This window comes from Odontesthes bonariensis, chromosome 7 (genome assembly GCF_027942865.1).
Source record: "Odontesthes bonariensis isolate fOdoBon6 chromosome 7, fOdoBon6.hap1, whole genome shotgun sequence".
Taxonomy (NCBI): Eukaryota; Metazoa; Chordata; class Actinopteri; order Atheriniformes; family Atherinopsidae; genus Odontesthes; species Odontesthes bonariensis.
In genome coordinates this window covers 2,532,087-2,550,309 of record NC_134512.1, presented here as the reverse complement: position 1 = coordinate 2,550,309, position 18,223 = coordinate 2,532,087, and the positions used below count along the sequence as shown (strand labels likewise).

The 18,223-nt window shown below is 40.7% G+C and overlaps 1 protein-coding gene across 3 annotated transcripts in view; it reads right to left on the bottom strand.

Annotated features, from left to right (window-relative positions):
* The window catches only part of LOC142383629 (NT-3 growth factor receptor-like), a 98,849-nt gene that overhangs the window by 50,796 nt on the left and 29,830 nt on the right, over nucleotides 1-18,223 (bottom strand). Inside the window, exons 7-11 of one of the 3 annotated variants that reach the window (XM_075469245.1) lie at nucleotides 14,441-14,553; nucleotides 7,266-7,449; nucleotides 5,850-5,863; nucleotides 3,317-3,336; nucleotides 3,032-3,050 (exon numbers count right to left, since the gene is read on the bottom strand). In XM_075469245.1, coding sequence (XP_075325360.1) covers nucleotides 3,032-3,050; nucleotides 3,317-3,336; nucleotides 5,850-5,863; nucleotides 7,266-7,449; nucleotides 14,441-14,553 — 350 coding nt within the window. The other 2 variants (XM_075469243.1, XM_075469244.1) reach the window with 2 other exon arrangements.

The window sequence follows — 18,223 nt, the reverse complement described above, 5'->3', positions numbered from 1 at the left end:
CTGATTGAACCAGCACATCTCTGTTCATCAAAAGTGCACATTTGGACATAATAATATAGCCACCCATTTTTGTACCTGAATACGAATTCTGAGCCACATAAGGAGTGTATATGCTCACCTTGTGTGTCAGTCTCTAGAATATTAGTCTTTGGTTTGACAACTTTGAAGAGCCGTGTTGCTACAGAAAAATTAGCATTTTCTTTTCAACACTATAAGCAGAGAGGAATGGTTCCTTAGGTTTGCTTTATATGAAATACTGGCTGCCAATGTTTTAGTCACATATATATATTTTCAAAACTGTCATTGCAGTGGTATGATTGATACATTTTCAAGTAATTATGTTATATTAAAGCTGGTTCAAATTAAATTAAATTCAAGCACCTGGGCATGCAGACTGCTTCTACAAACATCTGTGAAAGAATGGCTCGCTCTCAGGAGCTCAGTGAATTCCAGCGTGGTACCGTGATAGGATCCCACCAGTGCAACAAGTCCAGTGGTGAAATTTCATCGCAACTAAATGGTATTATAGTGGTATTATAACAAAGTGGAAGCGATTGGGAACAACAGCAGCTCAGCCACGAAGTGGTCGTCCACGTAAAATGGGTCAGTGGATGCTGAGGCGCATAGTGCGCAGAGGTTGCCAACTTTCTGCAGAGACAATCGCTGCAGACCTCCAACCTTCATGTGGCCTTCAGATTAGCTCAAGAACAGTGCATAGAGAGCTTCATGGAATGGGTTTCCATGGCAACTGCATCTAAGCCATACATCACCAAGTGCAATGCAAAGCGTCGGACGTAGCGGTGTAAAGCACGCCGCCACTGGACTCTAGAGCAGTGGAGACGCCTTCTCTGGAGGGACCAATCACGCTTCTCCATCTGGCAATCTGATGGAGGAGTCTGGGTTTGGCGGTTGCCAGGGGAACGGTACTGGTCTGACTGCATTGTGCCAAGTGTAAAGTTTGGTGGAGGGGGGATTATGGTGTGGGGTTGTTGTTCAGGAGCTGAGCTTGGCCCCTTAGTTTCAGTGAAAGGAATTCTGAATGCTTCAGGATACCAAGAGATTTTAGACCATTTCATGCTCCCAACTTTGTGGAAACAGTTTGGGGATGGCCCCTTCCTGTTCCAACATGACTGCGCACCAGTGCACAAAGCAAGGTCCATAAAGACCTGGATGAGCCAGTTTGGTGTGGAAGAACCTGACCGGCCTGCACAGAGTCCTGACCTCAACCCGATAGAACACCTTTGGGATGAATTAGAGCGGAGACTGTGAGCCAGGCCTTCTGTCCAACATCAGTGTCTGACCTCACAAATGTGCTTCTAGAAGAATGGTCAAAAATTTCCATAAACACACTCCTAAATCTTGTGGAAAATATGTCCAGAGAATCCATCTTCCCTAAAGACCCAGCAATCTTGGATCAGTGGATGTATTGCCCCACAAGCAACAGTCGCTAAAATGTTTGAGTTTGTTTGCTTCACTTCACAGACAATAGTATTTTGAACAAGGCCCATTACGAAGCTGGCTTTGCTGGGTGACTAAAGCTAAAGCTAGCCATTTGTTGCTTCCACAACTGTTAAGCAACCATAGTTTTCATTTTGCATTGATGTAAACAACCCATAGTGACAATGATGCAAACAAGAACATAATGAGCAAGTGTCTAAGTGTCATACATATGATCTCAACAACTCTCACAGTTCTAAATGTTTGCATTTTTTTAGCATGACATTCCTAAGTGTTTGGTTAGAACTGAAGAAGCCTTTTGGATGAGAAGTGAAATGTCTTAAAGAAACAAGAAAATAAATCCATTTGTATTTTACTTAAAACATTTAGGTTTACCAAAACTTGTTTTCAAACATGAACAGCAGATATGTTCAGGAGAATGTACTGACAATTTGATCCAGTCTATTTCTGCAGTAGCAGTTCCCACAAACACTTTACAGCAGAAGGCTTTCTGCTTTAGATGCTCTCTCCCTGCTGGAAATGTGAGGGAGGGGTACAGGTGTCTAAAGCACAGACGTTTTCTTAAAAACACAGAACATTGCAGATAAGGCCACTTCTTGTTTTGAATCTATCCACAAATACATTTAGGTTTTTTGTAAATCATTAAGAACTCCAGTGTTGCCAAGTCAAGAAGAGAAGCAAACACAACAGCTAATACAATTAGTTTTGGCATGATGTTGTCATGCCAAAACTAAGTTGTCAACTTTTGTATGATGGTTATTAGCATTTATCTATAGGGATGGGAATTGATAAAATTTTTACGATTCCAATACCATTTTCGATTCTGCCTAACGATTCGGTTCTTTATCGGTTCCCTTATCGATTCTCATTTGGAGAAAAAGGACAACAAACCGGTCGATTATCATCAACTTTGTTGAGTTTAGAAGTAACACGAGTCATGACCTTACAAACCCAACAACGGTGAGGTCCACATTGGTCTATCATGGCCTGGGTAATTTAACTCTTCCTGCTCTGGTGAAAGGAGAAGCTGGAGGTAGAGGTGAACTGGGGGTAGTACCACCAGCCTCTGGCTCTGAGCCAGTCAGGCTCTGTCTCTCATGATTTCATCTAAATGTAATGCCTGAGAAGGCATTCATTTAACCTTAGCCGTTACTAACAGCAGCTTTTACAATGAGGCAAATGGCGCTAACATGATAGGCAGTGTTTGTTTGTTAGTTAGTTAGTTACCTGCAGTGTTAGCCGAGGATATGCTAACGTTGCTAACGTTGCTGGGTTCAGATTCACCAACGTTATTCCGGAGCAGATCGAAAACGCGACATTCATTCATAGTTATTGCATGTTGGTAGTATTTCCTCCCTTTGGTGAAATGTTCACTTTGCAAGTTGCCCTGTTGTCGTCTTTTTTAGGGATGTGTAATCAAACTTTCGAGCGTTTGGGCGCCATGTTTACTTTTGACTGCTGGCTGCACTGGACACGTCATTCGCGCCCACTGGAATCGATAAGGGAATCATTTGCAAAATTGCCAAACGATTCCAAGGAATTGAAACACTGGGAACCTGTTCTCAACAAGAACCGGTTTTCGATTCCCATCCCTATTTATCTATCTATCTTTCTATCTTAATGATCCAGGTAGCTGCATTAGATGCATGAGTGACTACCCAGGCAGAATGAGTAGTGTCTTCTCATTTGTCACAGCCGGCAGCTCATTTACCAGTGCAGGCTTATCATAGGATAAGTAGCTGGCTTCATGAGCAATATAGCCTGGCCATATAAGTAAGTATGTAGTGGGGTACTCAGTCGTTTTATTTTTGTCTCTTTTACTCCACCTTTTTCAAAAGTTGTATGGACGGGCAGCAGCTCAGGAGGAGGAGCGGTCATCTGCCAATTGGAAGGTCTGTGGTTCAATCCTCAGCTTCAGCAATCTACATGTTGAAATGTCCTTGGGCAAGACAATGAACCCTACATTCCATTCGATGTTCCAGTGTGTTAATGTGTGTGAGAAAAAGCATTGCACAGCTTTGTTAGTGTCTGTGTGTGCACAAATGAATGCGCCCTGTAGTGTAAAAGCTCTTCAAGTGGTCAACAAGACTAGAGTGCCATGTGAATACAGTCCAATTGCTGTTTATTCTATGATGATGTGCACAAGAGATTTAACTATGTACTGAATTCTGAAGCCTTTTACAAAGCATATGATGTCATAATGACACAACACAAAGAGTCTGTGCTATAATACTATCACACTTGTGTAAAAAGCACTTACCATAATCATAATCCGTTTCTTGATCTAAAACAAAAGCAAGAGGAGCAGAGAAGATAAAATTTTACTGTAAGGCAACAAAATAAACAGCACGGTGAGGTACATATGTTACAGTATACATGTCAACAGGAGAGAAAAAAATAACTCCATAAAAAGCTAAGAAAACAGTTCAATAAATGAAAACAAAAGCAAATGCAAGATTAGACCCAGTGTAAACTCATTTAAAGAACAGCTTCCAAGTTAGACTTTTGAATTTCCCCCACTGGGGGATGAATAAAGAATTTTTCTACTCTATTTCTATTCTATGAGTGTGTGTTCTAAGGTCTATGTGCATGTGTCTGTCAACAGGTGCCAACCTGGATGGGTTAAAAGCGGAGGACAAATTTCGTGTGTATGCATGACAATAAATCTGATCTTAATCTTCTATTCTAAGAGGTAGTTGAATTGGACATTCTTTTTTCCTGACAGAGCCAGAGGTGTATCTATGTAATTGGCAAAGGTGTTTCATTTCAACATAAATCAACAACATCAGACACAGAGGGTTGATACCTCATCATTACTGGGGAAATGTATTTGGCCCCAGTAACTTTGGTTAAAGGAATGGTTCAGCGTAAAATGATCATTTGAGCATCACATGGTCATGCCACATAATTTATATGGGTGATGAGCCTTTCTCCGAAAGACCGCGGCATTCCGAAGTTGGCTATTTTGAAGTGTTTTGTTAGAAACGCAGCCAATGCAACTGTAGGCCTACGGGGCCAATTTGGAAAATATAAGAAATCGGTTGTTTTTCCGCGATAAACAAGCTCAAAAGCGCTACATACTTCAGCTGTGTCATAACAAAGGCCTCGTCAAGCAAACCGAGGCACAGAGAAGTTCATCGGACCACACAGCCTTTCACTGGCTTGTGTTTTTTGAGGCATCACCGGTAGTTCCAACTCCTGCTTCAAGTTATCAAAGGGAGGCTGAGACGCAAATATGGCAGAAGACGACCATAATTTTTTCGAAGACGAGCCATTTGCGTTTGAAGGCCAACCATACTTGTTTGAGCCCGAATATACAGACGAGGAGTTGCGGGAACGGGAGGAACAACAGAGATGTGCGGAGCAAGCGTCAGTGGGCGCTTCTGCTCGGTCGCGTACTGGAGGTACATGGTGGTACATGGTGGTACGACAACCGGTGAAAACACAAGCCAGTGAAAGGCTGTGTGGTCCGATGAACTTCTCTGTGCCTCGGTTTGCTTGACGAGTCCTTTGTTATGACACAGCTGAAGTATGTAGCACTATTGAGCTTGTTTATCGCGGAAAAACAACCGATTTCTTATATTTTCCAAATTGGCCCCGTACAGTTGCATTGGCTGCGTTTCTAACAAAACACTTCAAAATAGCCAACTTCGTAATGCTGCGGTCTTTCGGAGAAAGGCTCATCACCCATATAAATTATGTGGCATGACCATGTGATGCTCAAATGATCATTTTACGCCGAACCATTCCTTTAATATCTATGGACCTAATTTGATCAGCCTACCTGTTGTATCCCAAACTAACCTCTTTGTTGGGGGAGATCTTAGTTGGACAGTTAGGGATGATGTATACGAGGTGAAATTTCAGAGGTAGAATTTAACGATGAAAATGTATTGAATATGTGTATTCACTCGTTTTTTAAATCATTTAATGTATTTATTTATTTAATATTGTATTCTTGAATTTCCCCCACGGGGGATGAATAAAGTATTTTCGATCTATTTCTATGCATTGGAGATTTCTTTTTACCCTTTAGAGTGTGACTACTCTTTCCATTTACTTGTACATAATATTAACTCCCACATCAAGAACGTCCTGGTAGCCTCACCTCACAACCTCAGACATCTTGACATATTGATCTCAGTCACAATCATGCTTGGCTGTTGGTGTGTTTTGGATCTGAGTCTTTGGCGGGCTGAGCAGGTGTTCCTGAGAGCATTGGGCGAAGCCTGGATTGCTCCTGCCACCACACCTGTTCCTCATCTGTACTCATTAAGACGTCCTTATAGGGGCTGCAGGAGCAACCAGTCTTCGCCAGATTGTCTCACTATCTTTAGTGGTAAATCGGCGCTCTATATGATTCTTTGTATAGTTCTCCAAGTGTCTCTGACAACTCCCTTTTCCTCTAGCATCTACCTGCCTCGCCTGGTCTTCCTTCTTCCTGGTTTCCATGTACCTGCCTTGCCTTATCCTGGATATCCCAGCCAGCCATTATCAACTACCTGCCTGCTCGCCTCACCGCTGACTCGGATCCAAAGCAGACGCAGCCAGCGCTCTCCCCTCATTCACGGACTTCCTTCATCTCATAAATAAGGACTACCCCCTTTGGATTATTCATCTACCATTACGGAGGATCGTTCTAACCCTCTCCCTCCTCCTGCAGAATCATCCGGTGTCTGGATCCTACTCCGACTAAGCCACCACAACTAAGGAATCAACCTTTTATCTTTGTATCCTATTCAGTCTGCATTTGAGTCCGAATTCTTGGCGGCTTGTGCTCAAGCCGTGACAATCTCCAATCACAGCCCACTTACATTCTGACTTTACTTAAGTGGTCTATGTCCATTGGCAGTTGCGGAGAACGCATCTTATTGGGGATCCTAAATTCTCTGCATTCTTAAATAAGCTACTTTATTTAGCAAATTTATTTATATAGTTCAAACTCACAACAAAAAGTCCCCTCAGGGCAATTTAAAGAGCAAGTAAACATGTTCAATACAAGTCCAGTTAGAGGAAGTCCAATTAAATCCACAAAAAGGCATAAGAGAGCTAAGCTTTGTCATGGACCGTGTTTTGGTTTATTAGTTTCTGTGTCATATTGTGTTCTGTATTTTAGTTATTTTCTTTCAATCATTTATCTTTATTTTGTATCTCAGTTTCCCTGCTTCAGGCTTTATTTTGTTGAGCTTATGTATTCTGTTGAGTTTCCGCTTTTTTTTTTTTTTTTTTTTTCCACCAGGTCTTAATTTGCCACACCTGATCCGGGTTTGTTATGACCTCCCTCAGTATTTGTCCTGCAGCAGATTTTCCTTTGTTCAGTGCCAAACCACTCCAGGTTTGTTTTTGTTTTCTTTCCTCTCCAAATATTATTCAACCCTCCGTGATTTATAATTTATACAATTTCTCTTTGGGATAGCTAAAGTATTTTTTTAATCTAATATTATCTTTTTATCAATAGCGTTTCCTTATTTATTATATACAGTAATAATATAATTTGGTATCCCTTATTGGATTTATTTATTTATTTTTTTTTAAATTCAATTCAGTTCAATGTAAATTCTATTCTATAGTTACTACTGTAACTGTTAGAGGCACAGGTCAAACACAAACCCTCCAGTATGAAAAGTTTTCTCCTCTGAAGGTATGTTAGAAGGTCAAGGCACTGAAGATTACTTTGACAGTTTCATTTGAAAGGAATAACTGCAGATATCAGGCTGGTGTGTTCTCTATAGTAATTTGTATAGCATATACTAAAATAATAGCAGATATTACATAAATTCAGCATGCCTACAAATGTTCCAGCTTACCATCAAATGGCTTGTCGAGGAAGTGCCCATACACAGTGCTGGTGACTACACCCAGGTAGTTGATTGCCATTAAAGTGTAGTTGCCGTTATTGTGGTGTGTCGGGTTTTTAAACGTTAGGCACCCCTCTATGTCATCCTGGTAAATATCCATATCAGGTCGCACATACTCCGTATGGTAAATTTCCTAAATGGAGAGCAACAAACAATAAACATCAACAAATTGTATTTTTTAAGAATTTCCTGCATATATAAAACTCGTGGAAGAACTGTACAATACACGAAAGAGTGCATCAGGAAATTAATAGAGGGCTAATTTAATATAGGAAATTGTATTGTATAACATGTACCTAAAATTAGGCAGGAAACATAGCCATCGTTAAGGTAAAATATGGATAAACTTGATATAAATGTAAATATTAAATAGCCTTACAAAACATAACAAACTTGGGATATATAATGTCAAATCTCAGGATTACTTTATTTAATATTCACACTACCATCTCTAAAAATAAACAATTATAGCAAAATGCAAGCAGTTTGGTTAAATAAACTACCCCTACATAAAAGAACAGAATGGAAAAGTAATTTAGTTGGTGAAAGATCTATTTTCCAAATAAAAAGAAGAACAAGAACAATAAATCAGGAGCAAGTGAAAGGCACATTCATTGTACATTTCAATATAAAGGGGAAATCCCCTCTGACTGAAGATGCTGCTGAATAAACAATATGTTTAATGGTGTGTAATATAATTTTAAGATCCACAACTGAGGGGCAGGCTGAGACTGTAGAAAGTGTGGGTCCAGGGAGGGTGTGAGGTCTGTGTGGGTGAGGGCAGGGGAGCAGAAGGCTTAGCATCCTTTGAGCTGAACCCAAAATATTTCAGTTCATTGGCTCTGTCCAGACATCTATCAGTCTGAATCCCCCATCACCTTGAATCCTGTGATCTTTTTCATTCCTGACCAAAAATTCCTCACATTTTTCTGCTTCTACATGCCCTCAGCTTTCTCATGTCCACCTTCCCGTCTCCCTTATCTTATTTCTAAACTCTCTGTACACTCCTCTATAACTTTCTGTCTCCTTGCATCCCTGCAGGAAGGTTTCTCTTCTTTAGTGGCTCTCTCAGATCAGGTGATTCACTCACTGTCCTAATGGGGATAGAGTTCAACACACATTTGTTGAAGGAATCTGTCACACACCCAGTTGTAGCAATAATATCATCTTCATGTGGCTGTCAGACTGCAGCCATGTCTGTGTTTTAAAAGCATCCCTGCATAGCTTCCTTTATTTCAGGTAATCTAACAACAGTTATTTTGGTCACAGGTTGTTGGGCCACCCAGGTTGCTGAATATTATCATCTAATATTAGTTAATATTATTAACTAACATAAATCTTTATGGCAAAAAAAAAAAAAATCTTATGAGAAAACTGGAACCCAAGAAGGAAGTTCTGTGTTGTGGTGCAGCTTCGAATCTAACAAACAGCTGTGACAATGTGAGGAAGATGTCACCAGATGATGATTTGACTTGCCATATATATATATATATATATATATATATATATATATATCGGATCCCAAACTGTCCTTTTCCTGTCATCTGTCTACGCTTATGAAAAGAAGTTTTTTCCACGTTTTCCATGTAGACTCAGATCTGACTTTCAGCAGCCACATCAAAGCTGTCACCAAGGCAGCTTTTTACCATCTCAGAAACATCAACAGAATTAAAGGTTTCCTCTCCCAAACAGACCAGGAGAAACTCATCCATGCATTCATCTCCAGTAGACTCGATTACTGTAATGCTCTTTTAACTGGACTTCCCAAAAAGAGCATTAAACATCTGCAGCTCCTCCAGAACGCTGCTGCTGGAGTTTTAACCCGGACTAAGAGATCTGAACACATCACAGCAGCTTTAAAATCTTTACTCTGGCTTCCAGTCAGTCACAGAATAGATTTTAAAAGCCTGCTGATGGTTTACAAATCCCAGAACGGTTTAGGCCCAAAATACATCTGTGATCTGTTCAGAGAATATAAAGCCAGCAGAGCTCTTAGATCCAAGGACTCAGGTCAGCTGGTCCAGTCCAGAGTCCAGACTAAACATGGAGAAGCAGCATTTAGCTGTTATGCTGCAAACAAGTGGAACAAACTGCCAGTGGAGATTAAACTTTCACCAAATGGAGACATTTTTAAATCCAGGTTAAAAACATTTCTGTTCTCACGTGTCTATGCATGAAATATATTTTAACTTATCTAGACTGTTGCTTGTTTTTAAATTAATTTAAATGATTTTATTTGTTTCTCTTTATATTCTTTTATGTATTTTTAATGCTTCTTGCACTCCTGCTGCAATGCTTTTATTTTATGTAAAGCACTTTGAACTGTTTGTACATGAAATATGCTATATAAATTGATTTGATTTGAAATATATATATATATATATATATATATATATATTGGGCTTTTATGCCTTTAATAGACATTACAGTTAAGAGAAACAAGAAGCAGGGGGCAGAGAGACGGGGAACGACATGTAGCAACGGGCCGTCTGATGCGGGACTCAAACCGGGGCCAGCTGGAGCAAGGACTACAGCCTCTTGTACATTGGGCGCCTACTCAACCCGCTACGCCACGGACTACCCCACCATTAATATTTTTGATTCAAATTAATATGAAAACACCCTGGGACGAAGAAAAACACAAATTGCCATGATTTTACTTAGATTTCAGTTTTAGGACTGTCAGCATAACCCGAGATGACCATGATTATTTAGAGAATGGTCACACAGGACATACCCTAAACATTAGGGGAACTAAAAACTAAATATTGGAATTGAAAATTAATTCTTATATGCATTGTATTGAGTGTTACTGTGTATAACCTGCAGATGACCACCTGCAAGATACCAACATATCTAGTTTTTCTCATCCCTCCCGAGAACATGGTGTGCTGGTTGTATGATAAAGCTGCACTTTAAGGAGGATAGAAGGGAGGCTGGTACTTGCAGCTGTGTCTGTAACCTTAACTGTAGTTAGGGAGGAAATGTAGAAAAGAACGCTCAACTATACTAATATATAGGAGCGATGACGCAACAATGTGCAGTATACGTGAATTGTTTTTGCCTCAGTGGTCAGAGCAGCTCTGTACTTTATACTGTGTTGTTCTCTCTTGAAAGATATTATACAGGACACTGTTTGCACATACAACCAGACTGAAACTGCTTCTACCACAGAGCTGTTTCTATGATGAACACTCAGCAGTGACTCCTGTCCTCCCAACACACACTCTGCCCACACTACACACACGCTCTGTTAGACTACACTACAGCAGTCCCCCCTAAAACAATCACTCACCTTACTGACTCGACCCAACCCCCTCAAACAACCACACAGTGCATAACATAACTGCACTACATAACAATCGCCCCAGAAAAGCTCCCCACACATCAAAATGCAATACTCAGCATCTGTCACTTTACTGTATATATCATTTGCATTTCCTGTAAATACCATTGTATTTATTCTCTATATCAATGATCCGACACAGGACAAAAGAAAACCAGGAGTTTTTATGCTCAGACGAGGGGATTCAAAACAGGTGAGTGTAATTAAACCTTGTGTAACACAGGAAATGAAGTAACTCAAACAGTACAGAAACAGGTGATGGTCTTAGAGGCCAGTCCAAAAGTCTTTCAATGGCCCAGCTGACACCAGGCTTGGTAGGCAGCCAGAGCATCCCTCATCGGGACCCCCTAGGGAACAAGGACTGGTGCCACTGCCGTTGGCTCAGAAGCAACAGACTGGAAAGCAGGCGCTGTGGGCCAGGGCTGGAACATAGGCGGCGTGGACCAGGGCTCTGAAGGCTGGTGCTCCGGAGACTGAAGCTCTGTAGACCGGGGGGCTGGTTCTATCTCAGACACAGATTCTGTTACTGGCTGAAGCAGCGGCTGCAGCGAAGGCTCAGAAGCTGGTTGAAGCAGCGGCTTCAATGACAGCTTGGGAACCGGCTGTGAAGACTCTGATGCAGGCTCGGGCTGAAGGCTCATGAGCTGGACCAACAACGGGAGATGTCTGTATCTTGGGAGTTTTATGTGGCTGTAGAGAATGCTGTAAGCTACGTAGATCTGCCAAAGCTTTACTGTCAACCGCCTTAACCATAGTCTCCCAGATTAACAACATGAGGAGATGAGGTCTAGCCTGCAGGAAACCCATAAGCTCCACTGAAATCCTCAGTCTCTCCCAGGGCTGTGAAGGCCCAGCAACAGTTTCACTAAATGTTTTAATAATCTTGAGAGCTACCTGGAGCTCCTCCGGAGTGAGCCGAGCCACAGGATCCCCAATGGCAGACCCACCAGCGTCGGAACAAGAGCTGAAGAAGCCAATGCTGGAATGGGAGCTGAAGAAGCAGACGCATGAGCTAAATCTAAACTATGTGTTTGGGGAAAACTTGTTGGAAGCTTTGTTGCTTTCATTGTAGAGCAACACTGCTACACTTTATGTGTGCTACAACACTTTTACAATCTGGCATTGATAGCAAGAGCAGGGAAAAATTGTGAGTGTATACATATCTATACTTGGTATGTGAGTGAGCTCTGAGGGTCCACCATAACAACTTCTATTAGATCAAATTGGCTTGTGGTTAAATTCTCAATATATTAAAAACAAGAATTGAATTGAATAGTACTTTATTAATCCCAAAATAGGAAATCATTTTTGCATGATAAAGAATTAAAACAGTTTTTATTCATGAGTTATTGAGTAGTTGTTGCTGTTGAAGGAAAGACTCTTTGATTGCTGTTTGATTATTTTCTTATGTAGAGGATGTGCAGGATGAAAAGCATGGGTGCTGAGAGGTGTTCTCTTGCTTACTGAGGTGAGAAAATCACAGTCTCTCCAAGACTTCAATGGTGTGAGATGTTAGGGCATCTGGTCTATAGTCATTAAGAACAGATGGGTGAGATTTTTTACCAGAATAAGACAGGCTTTCTTCCACAGTATAGGAGCTTTCTCCTGTCCCAGGTTAAGGTTAAAGAGGTGCTGTCGAGTCCCAAACACCTGTTCAGGGCAGGCATTCCCTGGGTCCCTGGGTCATCTTATCTGCAGCCTTGTTCCAGTTCAATCTCTCCAGCTGCCTCCTCCCCTGACTGCTGGATATAGACAGGCTGGAAGGGGAGAATGGGGAGATCTCAGTTTGCCCTGATGTGGGGGGAGATGTTGGTGAGGCTGTGTTAAGATCCAGGACTGAGGTGCAGACACTGTCGAGGTGTTTCAGGGAGACTGTGGGTCCAGGTAGAGTGAGGTTATTGTAGTTGGAGACAGTGGGGGCAATGTTAAGCATTGCTCTGAGCTGAACCCACTGAAACACAGGTTCCGCTCAGTGGCTCTGTCCCGGCTTTCGTCAGTGTGATCTCCCTTTTCTCTGAAGTCTGTGATCTTTTTCATCCGTGAACATACGTCCTTCATGTTGATCTGCTTGAGTTTGTTTTCCAGCTTTATTCCTGTACAGCTCCTTGCTCTCTTTTATTAACTTTTTCAACTGTTTACATAATCTCTTTAAAAAGACTCCCTGTCTACTTCCTTGAAAGCTTTCTTCTACATGTTCAGCAGCTTTTTCAGGTCAGTGGTGATCCAGGGCTCATTCTTGGGGAAACACTTCACTCTTCTTGTGGGGATGATGTCTCTAAACGGTGACATTGATGTCGTCTCCATGTAGCTCACAGTGTAGCTCACAGTGTAGCTCACAGTGTAGCTCACAGTGTAGCTCACAGTGTAGCTCACAGTGTAGCTCACAGTGTAGCTCACAGTGTAGCTCACAGTGTATTCCACTCTATTTCCTCAAAGCACCCCATCAGAATTTGCTCAACTTCCTGAGAAGCCTGTGAAGTCTTCTTTTTAAAGTTATTATGATCAAAGGTTTCCGCTGAATTGAGTTGAGGCATAACAAATTATGGTTTGATTTTCCTGAGAGAAAGTACAACACCTGTATGCATCTCTTCTATTTGTTTGTAACGTGCATAGATCCAACGTTTTATTTTTGCTGGGGGAGCATTTGTAAGTCGGCTTAGATATTAGTTTTCCCTGTTTTGCTTTTGGAAAAAGAGTGCGATATCTAGATGGAATAACACAAAGAAATCTCCAGTACGGGTGTTTGTAAATAATGGAAAATAAAAGAATAAATAGTTACTTAGTTACTATTTTAAATATAATTTCATTTCAGTAACGATTTCATTGTCTTTTTCAAAAAAGAATTTTTAACCTTTGTCCTTGTACCCTTTTGATTACGCACTAAGTAAGAATCAGATGGAACCAATGTTCCCTCTAAGCTGCGCACCTGCGCAATCGCACACTGCTCGCACATTCTCAGCGCACAAGAAAATCTATGCAGCGCATAAAATAAAATTCACCATAAACGTATTAATTAATATCTAATACTAGACCTAATCTAATCTAATTAATTAGACCAATAATCTGTTTTTCTGTACCATTTTTCAATATAACGCAGTGAGTGACAGGTGTTCAGCCAATGATACGATACGGTTCACTTACGCTCTGCAGCCAATCATAGCATTAATAGTGCTTTCATATGTGCCCTGCCCATACGCGCCGTGCAGGTTAGCTAGCTAACAACAGTGCGGCAGAGTTAGAAGCTAAGAGACGCCCCTTAACATGGCGAAACGAACGGGCATCCACTCACCAAGCCAAAGTAAAAAAGAAATGCGGTTCTTTTAGGATGGAATGGCTGTCTGAGTATGTGCAAATAGAAGAGGTGAAACTGGGTGAGATTTTTCTTTTTCGAGTGAGAAAGGTCTACTCTGCAAAACATGCAGGCTGCAACATGACTCTCACATATAACATATAACATACTACACATCTCATGAACAACAAGATTTTTGTCTTTTTCATTTTAAGTGGGCCAAATCACTTATATTAAAAGTAAACTAATGAAAATTGCTGCTGTGATTTGATTCTTTTAATAAGCCGTGTAACTTGCTATGATCCAAGGTTTTGAACAGGTGTGATACTGGTGTGTGGCCACAGCGTGCACATCTGATGTTGCTCACAGTGCTCCTCAGTGTGCTCAGGGAGCTTGTGTGTTTGCCCAGACTCATGAAAAATTAGAGGGAACATTGGATGGAACATTTAATCTGTACAATAGATTTCGTAAAAATAGACTCAATCTCACCTTATCATTGTAGAACCATCTTAAGGTCGGGTGAGGCGAACCACGAACAGTAAACTCGATGCATGTATCATGGCGGCGCTCTGGCTCCTTCAGCTTTACAATGGTGGGAGGAACTGAAAGAATGAAAGAAAAGAAGAACAGAAGACCACTGTTCTCATCAGAACTGTTTTCTACTCTCACTTGTGCCGTTTTCACACATAAACATGGGAGATGTTGCAGTGGCGCAGTTGTAGTTCACACAAGTAGATCACTGCAGGAGGCTTTCAGGAAACAAGAAAGTTTTTATGTTTTAGGGTCGAGGCAGGGCAACAGATCCTAGAGCCTTTTGTGGGTTGGTCTAAGTGCTCTCCCTTCTTTTTATCTATTTTGGCCTGCCCATCACTTTTGTGTTTCATGATTTTAAAATAAACATGAGCTGCTGTTTGGATCAGTGGAATTTGCTTGTGAGGGACTCTTGGTGATAATGGAGGAGTTTAGTGCATGGTGGCTGACTATCCTTTATAGGGGTTTATTACATTTTATGTATATATTTATATACAGTCAAGCCCTAAATTATTCATACCCCTGGCAAATTTTGAGTTAAAGTTACTTTTATTCAACCTGCAAGTTTTTTCTTGATTGTAAATGACACAGGCATCTCCCAGAAGATAATAAGATGATGTACAAGAGGCATCATTGTGGAAAATATTTCTCAGCTTTTATTTACATTTGAACAAAAAGTGACATGTCCAAAATTATTCATACCCTTCTCAACAATCAATAGAAAAGCCTTTATTGGCTATTACAGCAATCAAACGCTTCCTATTATTGCTGACCAGCTTTTTGCATGTCTCCACTGGTATTTTTGCTCATTTGTCTTTAGCGATGTTGAGAATGTATCTGTTGCAAAGACATTTGAGAAGAATAAATAAGGTCATACAAGTTGAAATATAAGTTAACATTAATATTGATAAAACCCAGTTCATGCGATGAATATGTGGTTAAAAGGAGATTGAATTTCATTTATTTGTAGTTACATTCAAAGGACTTCACTACCCAAGATGTTCTAGGAACAGGAAGGTGAATGTGACGTGATTACGTCAGAGTTTTGTTGGGTGTTGTGGGCCGCCATGTTGTAACTCGCAAAACCGCACGCTGTATGTTTTTTCCTTTTGTTAATAACTAAAGTATGTCTGAACTAAAGAAGACGTCTTGCTTCGTCATTCTTAGTCTGTAAGTTAAATCTACAACGAGCGATGAGCTCCAACTCTTTCAGGTTGGAGGGTCTCCTTGCCATCACTCTGATCTTTAGCTCCCTCCACAGATTCTCAATTGGATTCAAGTCAGGACTCTGGCTGGGCCACTGCAAAACGTTAATGCTTTTGTCCACTAACCATTTCTTCACCACTTTTGCTGTGTGTTTTGGGTCGTTGTTGGGCTGAAATGTCCACTGGTGCCCAAGGCCCAGTTCCTCTGCAGACTGCTTGATGTAGTTGTTGAGAATCTTGATGTATTGCTCTTTTTTCATGGTGCCATTTACTGTGATTAGGTTCCCTGGCCCATTGGCTGAAAAACACCCCAAAAGCATTAGGTTCCCACCACCATGTTTGACAGTGGGGATGGTGTTTTTAGGGTTGAAGGCTTCTCCTTTTTATGCCAAATGAAGGATACATAATTGTGGCCAAACAATTACATTTTTGCTTCATCTGATCATAAAACAGAAGACCAGAAGTCTTCTTCTTTGTCCAGATGAGCATTTGCAAAGGCCAAGCGTCCTCCTTGGTCTGCGTCCATGGAACCCAGCAGTGTGCAGTTTCCCTTGGACTGTCTGCCTTGAGACGTTGCCACCAGCAGAGCGCAGTTTTCACCAAGTGACGTGGTGGTGATCCTTGTATTCTTTTTCACCTCGTTCACTAACCTCCTGGCCAGCACTGGTCTTATATGAATAATTTTGGACATGCCACTTTTTGTTCAAATGCAAATAAAAGCTGTGAAATATTATTTTATTATGTGTATATGTATGTATGTATATATAATTATTGTAACGTAACTTGATAAAATATAAGGATTTACAAGAAGTTCTCACAATCTAAATAAACCTTATTTGACCCCGTATGTACGGGCATCACCTTCAAAGAATGAAAAAGGCAGAATCTTACAATTCTGGTATGTTAAAATGAATGTTTCAGTCTCATAGCGCTACTTCGTCAATTCTCGTTTGGTTTGACCGACATTACGTACAGAAAACATACAACACAACCTGTTAATTATTTATATATATGAACTATTTATTAAAACGATATGACCAAAGACATGAACCCTAAAACAAACAGGAAAAATGCGTTGAATATGGGCTATTATAGGAAACACTAAGTGAATTGAAAAAGAACTATGGGGAATGGAGAGATACCGGATTTACTCAAATAGTCTAGATTGGTTTACTATTTGCAGTTAAAGGCTAACATCTTGGAGTCACTTATCATTTTAACAGTGGATGCTCTCGACACCCATCGTATGAAAAGGTCTGAATGGTAAAAGAGGGCAGACCTTACTTGGGTTGACACTTTAGCCCTGTTAGTCAGCTCTGAACACACCAGGTGATAGCCAGCGGGGTCCAAGTGGGTTTCTCTTGGTTCCGCATCTCAAGGCCTTCCTTAGTTGTGGGTGACTTTTGTGGACTTTCAAGTTGCCTGGATAGGTCGCTCTTCTACACTGGAGCTTCTAGTCGCCAAGGAGACGGAACTGACTGGTGTCGAGGGTTTCACCGCAAAGAACGACAAAAATGTCCAAGTTGTTGGAGTTGGTTTGGTTGCTCTGATGAGGTGAACTTAAATTCACAAAATATTAACAAAAAGTTGACAAGCTTAACCTGGCTTTCTTGGTAAGAAAAACTATGTGATAACGTGTGCAGCAGCGGAGGTTAAGAACGTGCGACACTCGTAAAAAATACAAAAACGTATATCTTTCTATTACTTCATTCTGTTTCTTTCTTTGCTCGGATCTTCTTTTTCTTCCTCCTCATCTTTCTATCCTGTCATCTGTCTTAGTCTTTCCATCTTCTTTCCTCATTCTTCTGACTCGTACTATGTTCTCGTTCTCATTCTGACTTTGGATCGCCGGTTCTGGGGTTTGATTTGCGGAGGCGGGGCATAGGTTTACGCTACACTTTCAGCCAATGATATGCCTGAAACCGTTATGACGTCTGCCTGGGCGTGTTTTGTAGGATCTAATTCTAGCGTTAGAGATCTTGGATAAAACAAAGAAACTCGATTTCTCCATTCCTTCGTCTCGTAAAACATTCGTCTCGATAATTCTGAAAACACCACAACTTTTTAAGATATGAAGGTTTAAGATATAATGTAGACTTATGATATAAAGACCTCAAATAACAACATAACATAACACAGGTAACGATTATGAGTCTCAAAATTCAGATGGATATCTATAAAGTTATGACATATGAATAACGAACCAAACAATGGGCCTCATGCAACCACCGTTCGTACGAACAGATTTGTTCTTAAGTCGTGCGTACGAGGGATTTAAGAGAATTTGCGCATTCACCAATCTTTTCGTATTATACGTTTTCTTTCAGGTACGAACAGAATTTACGAGTGATCCAGACCTGTCGTAGGAGTTTCGTAAAATAGTCCGCTGTTATTCAAATCAAGTTTGCTTGACTAATGGATTGTATATTTAATTACTTTGAAGAAAACATAAATAAATATACATTATACCCCATAATTATGCTGACATTATTCTGTTTGACTTAAATTATGCACTAATTGAAGGTTAATTTGAATC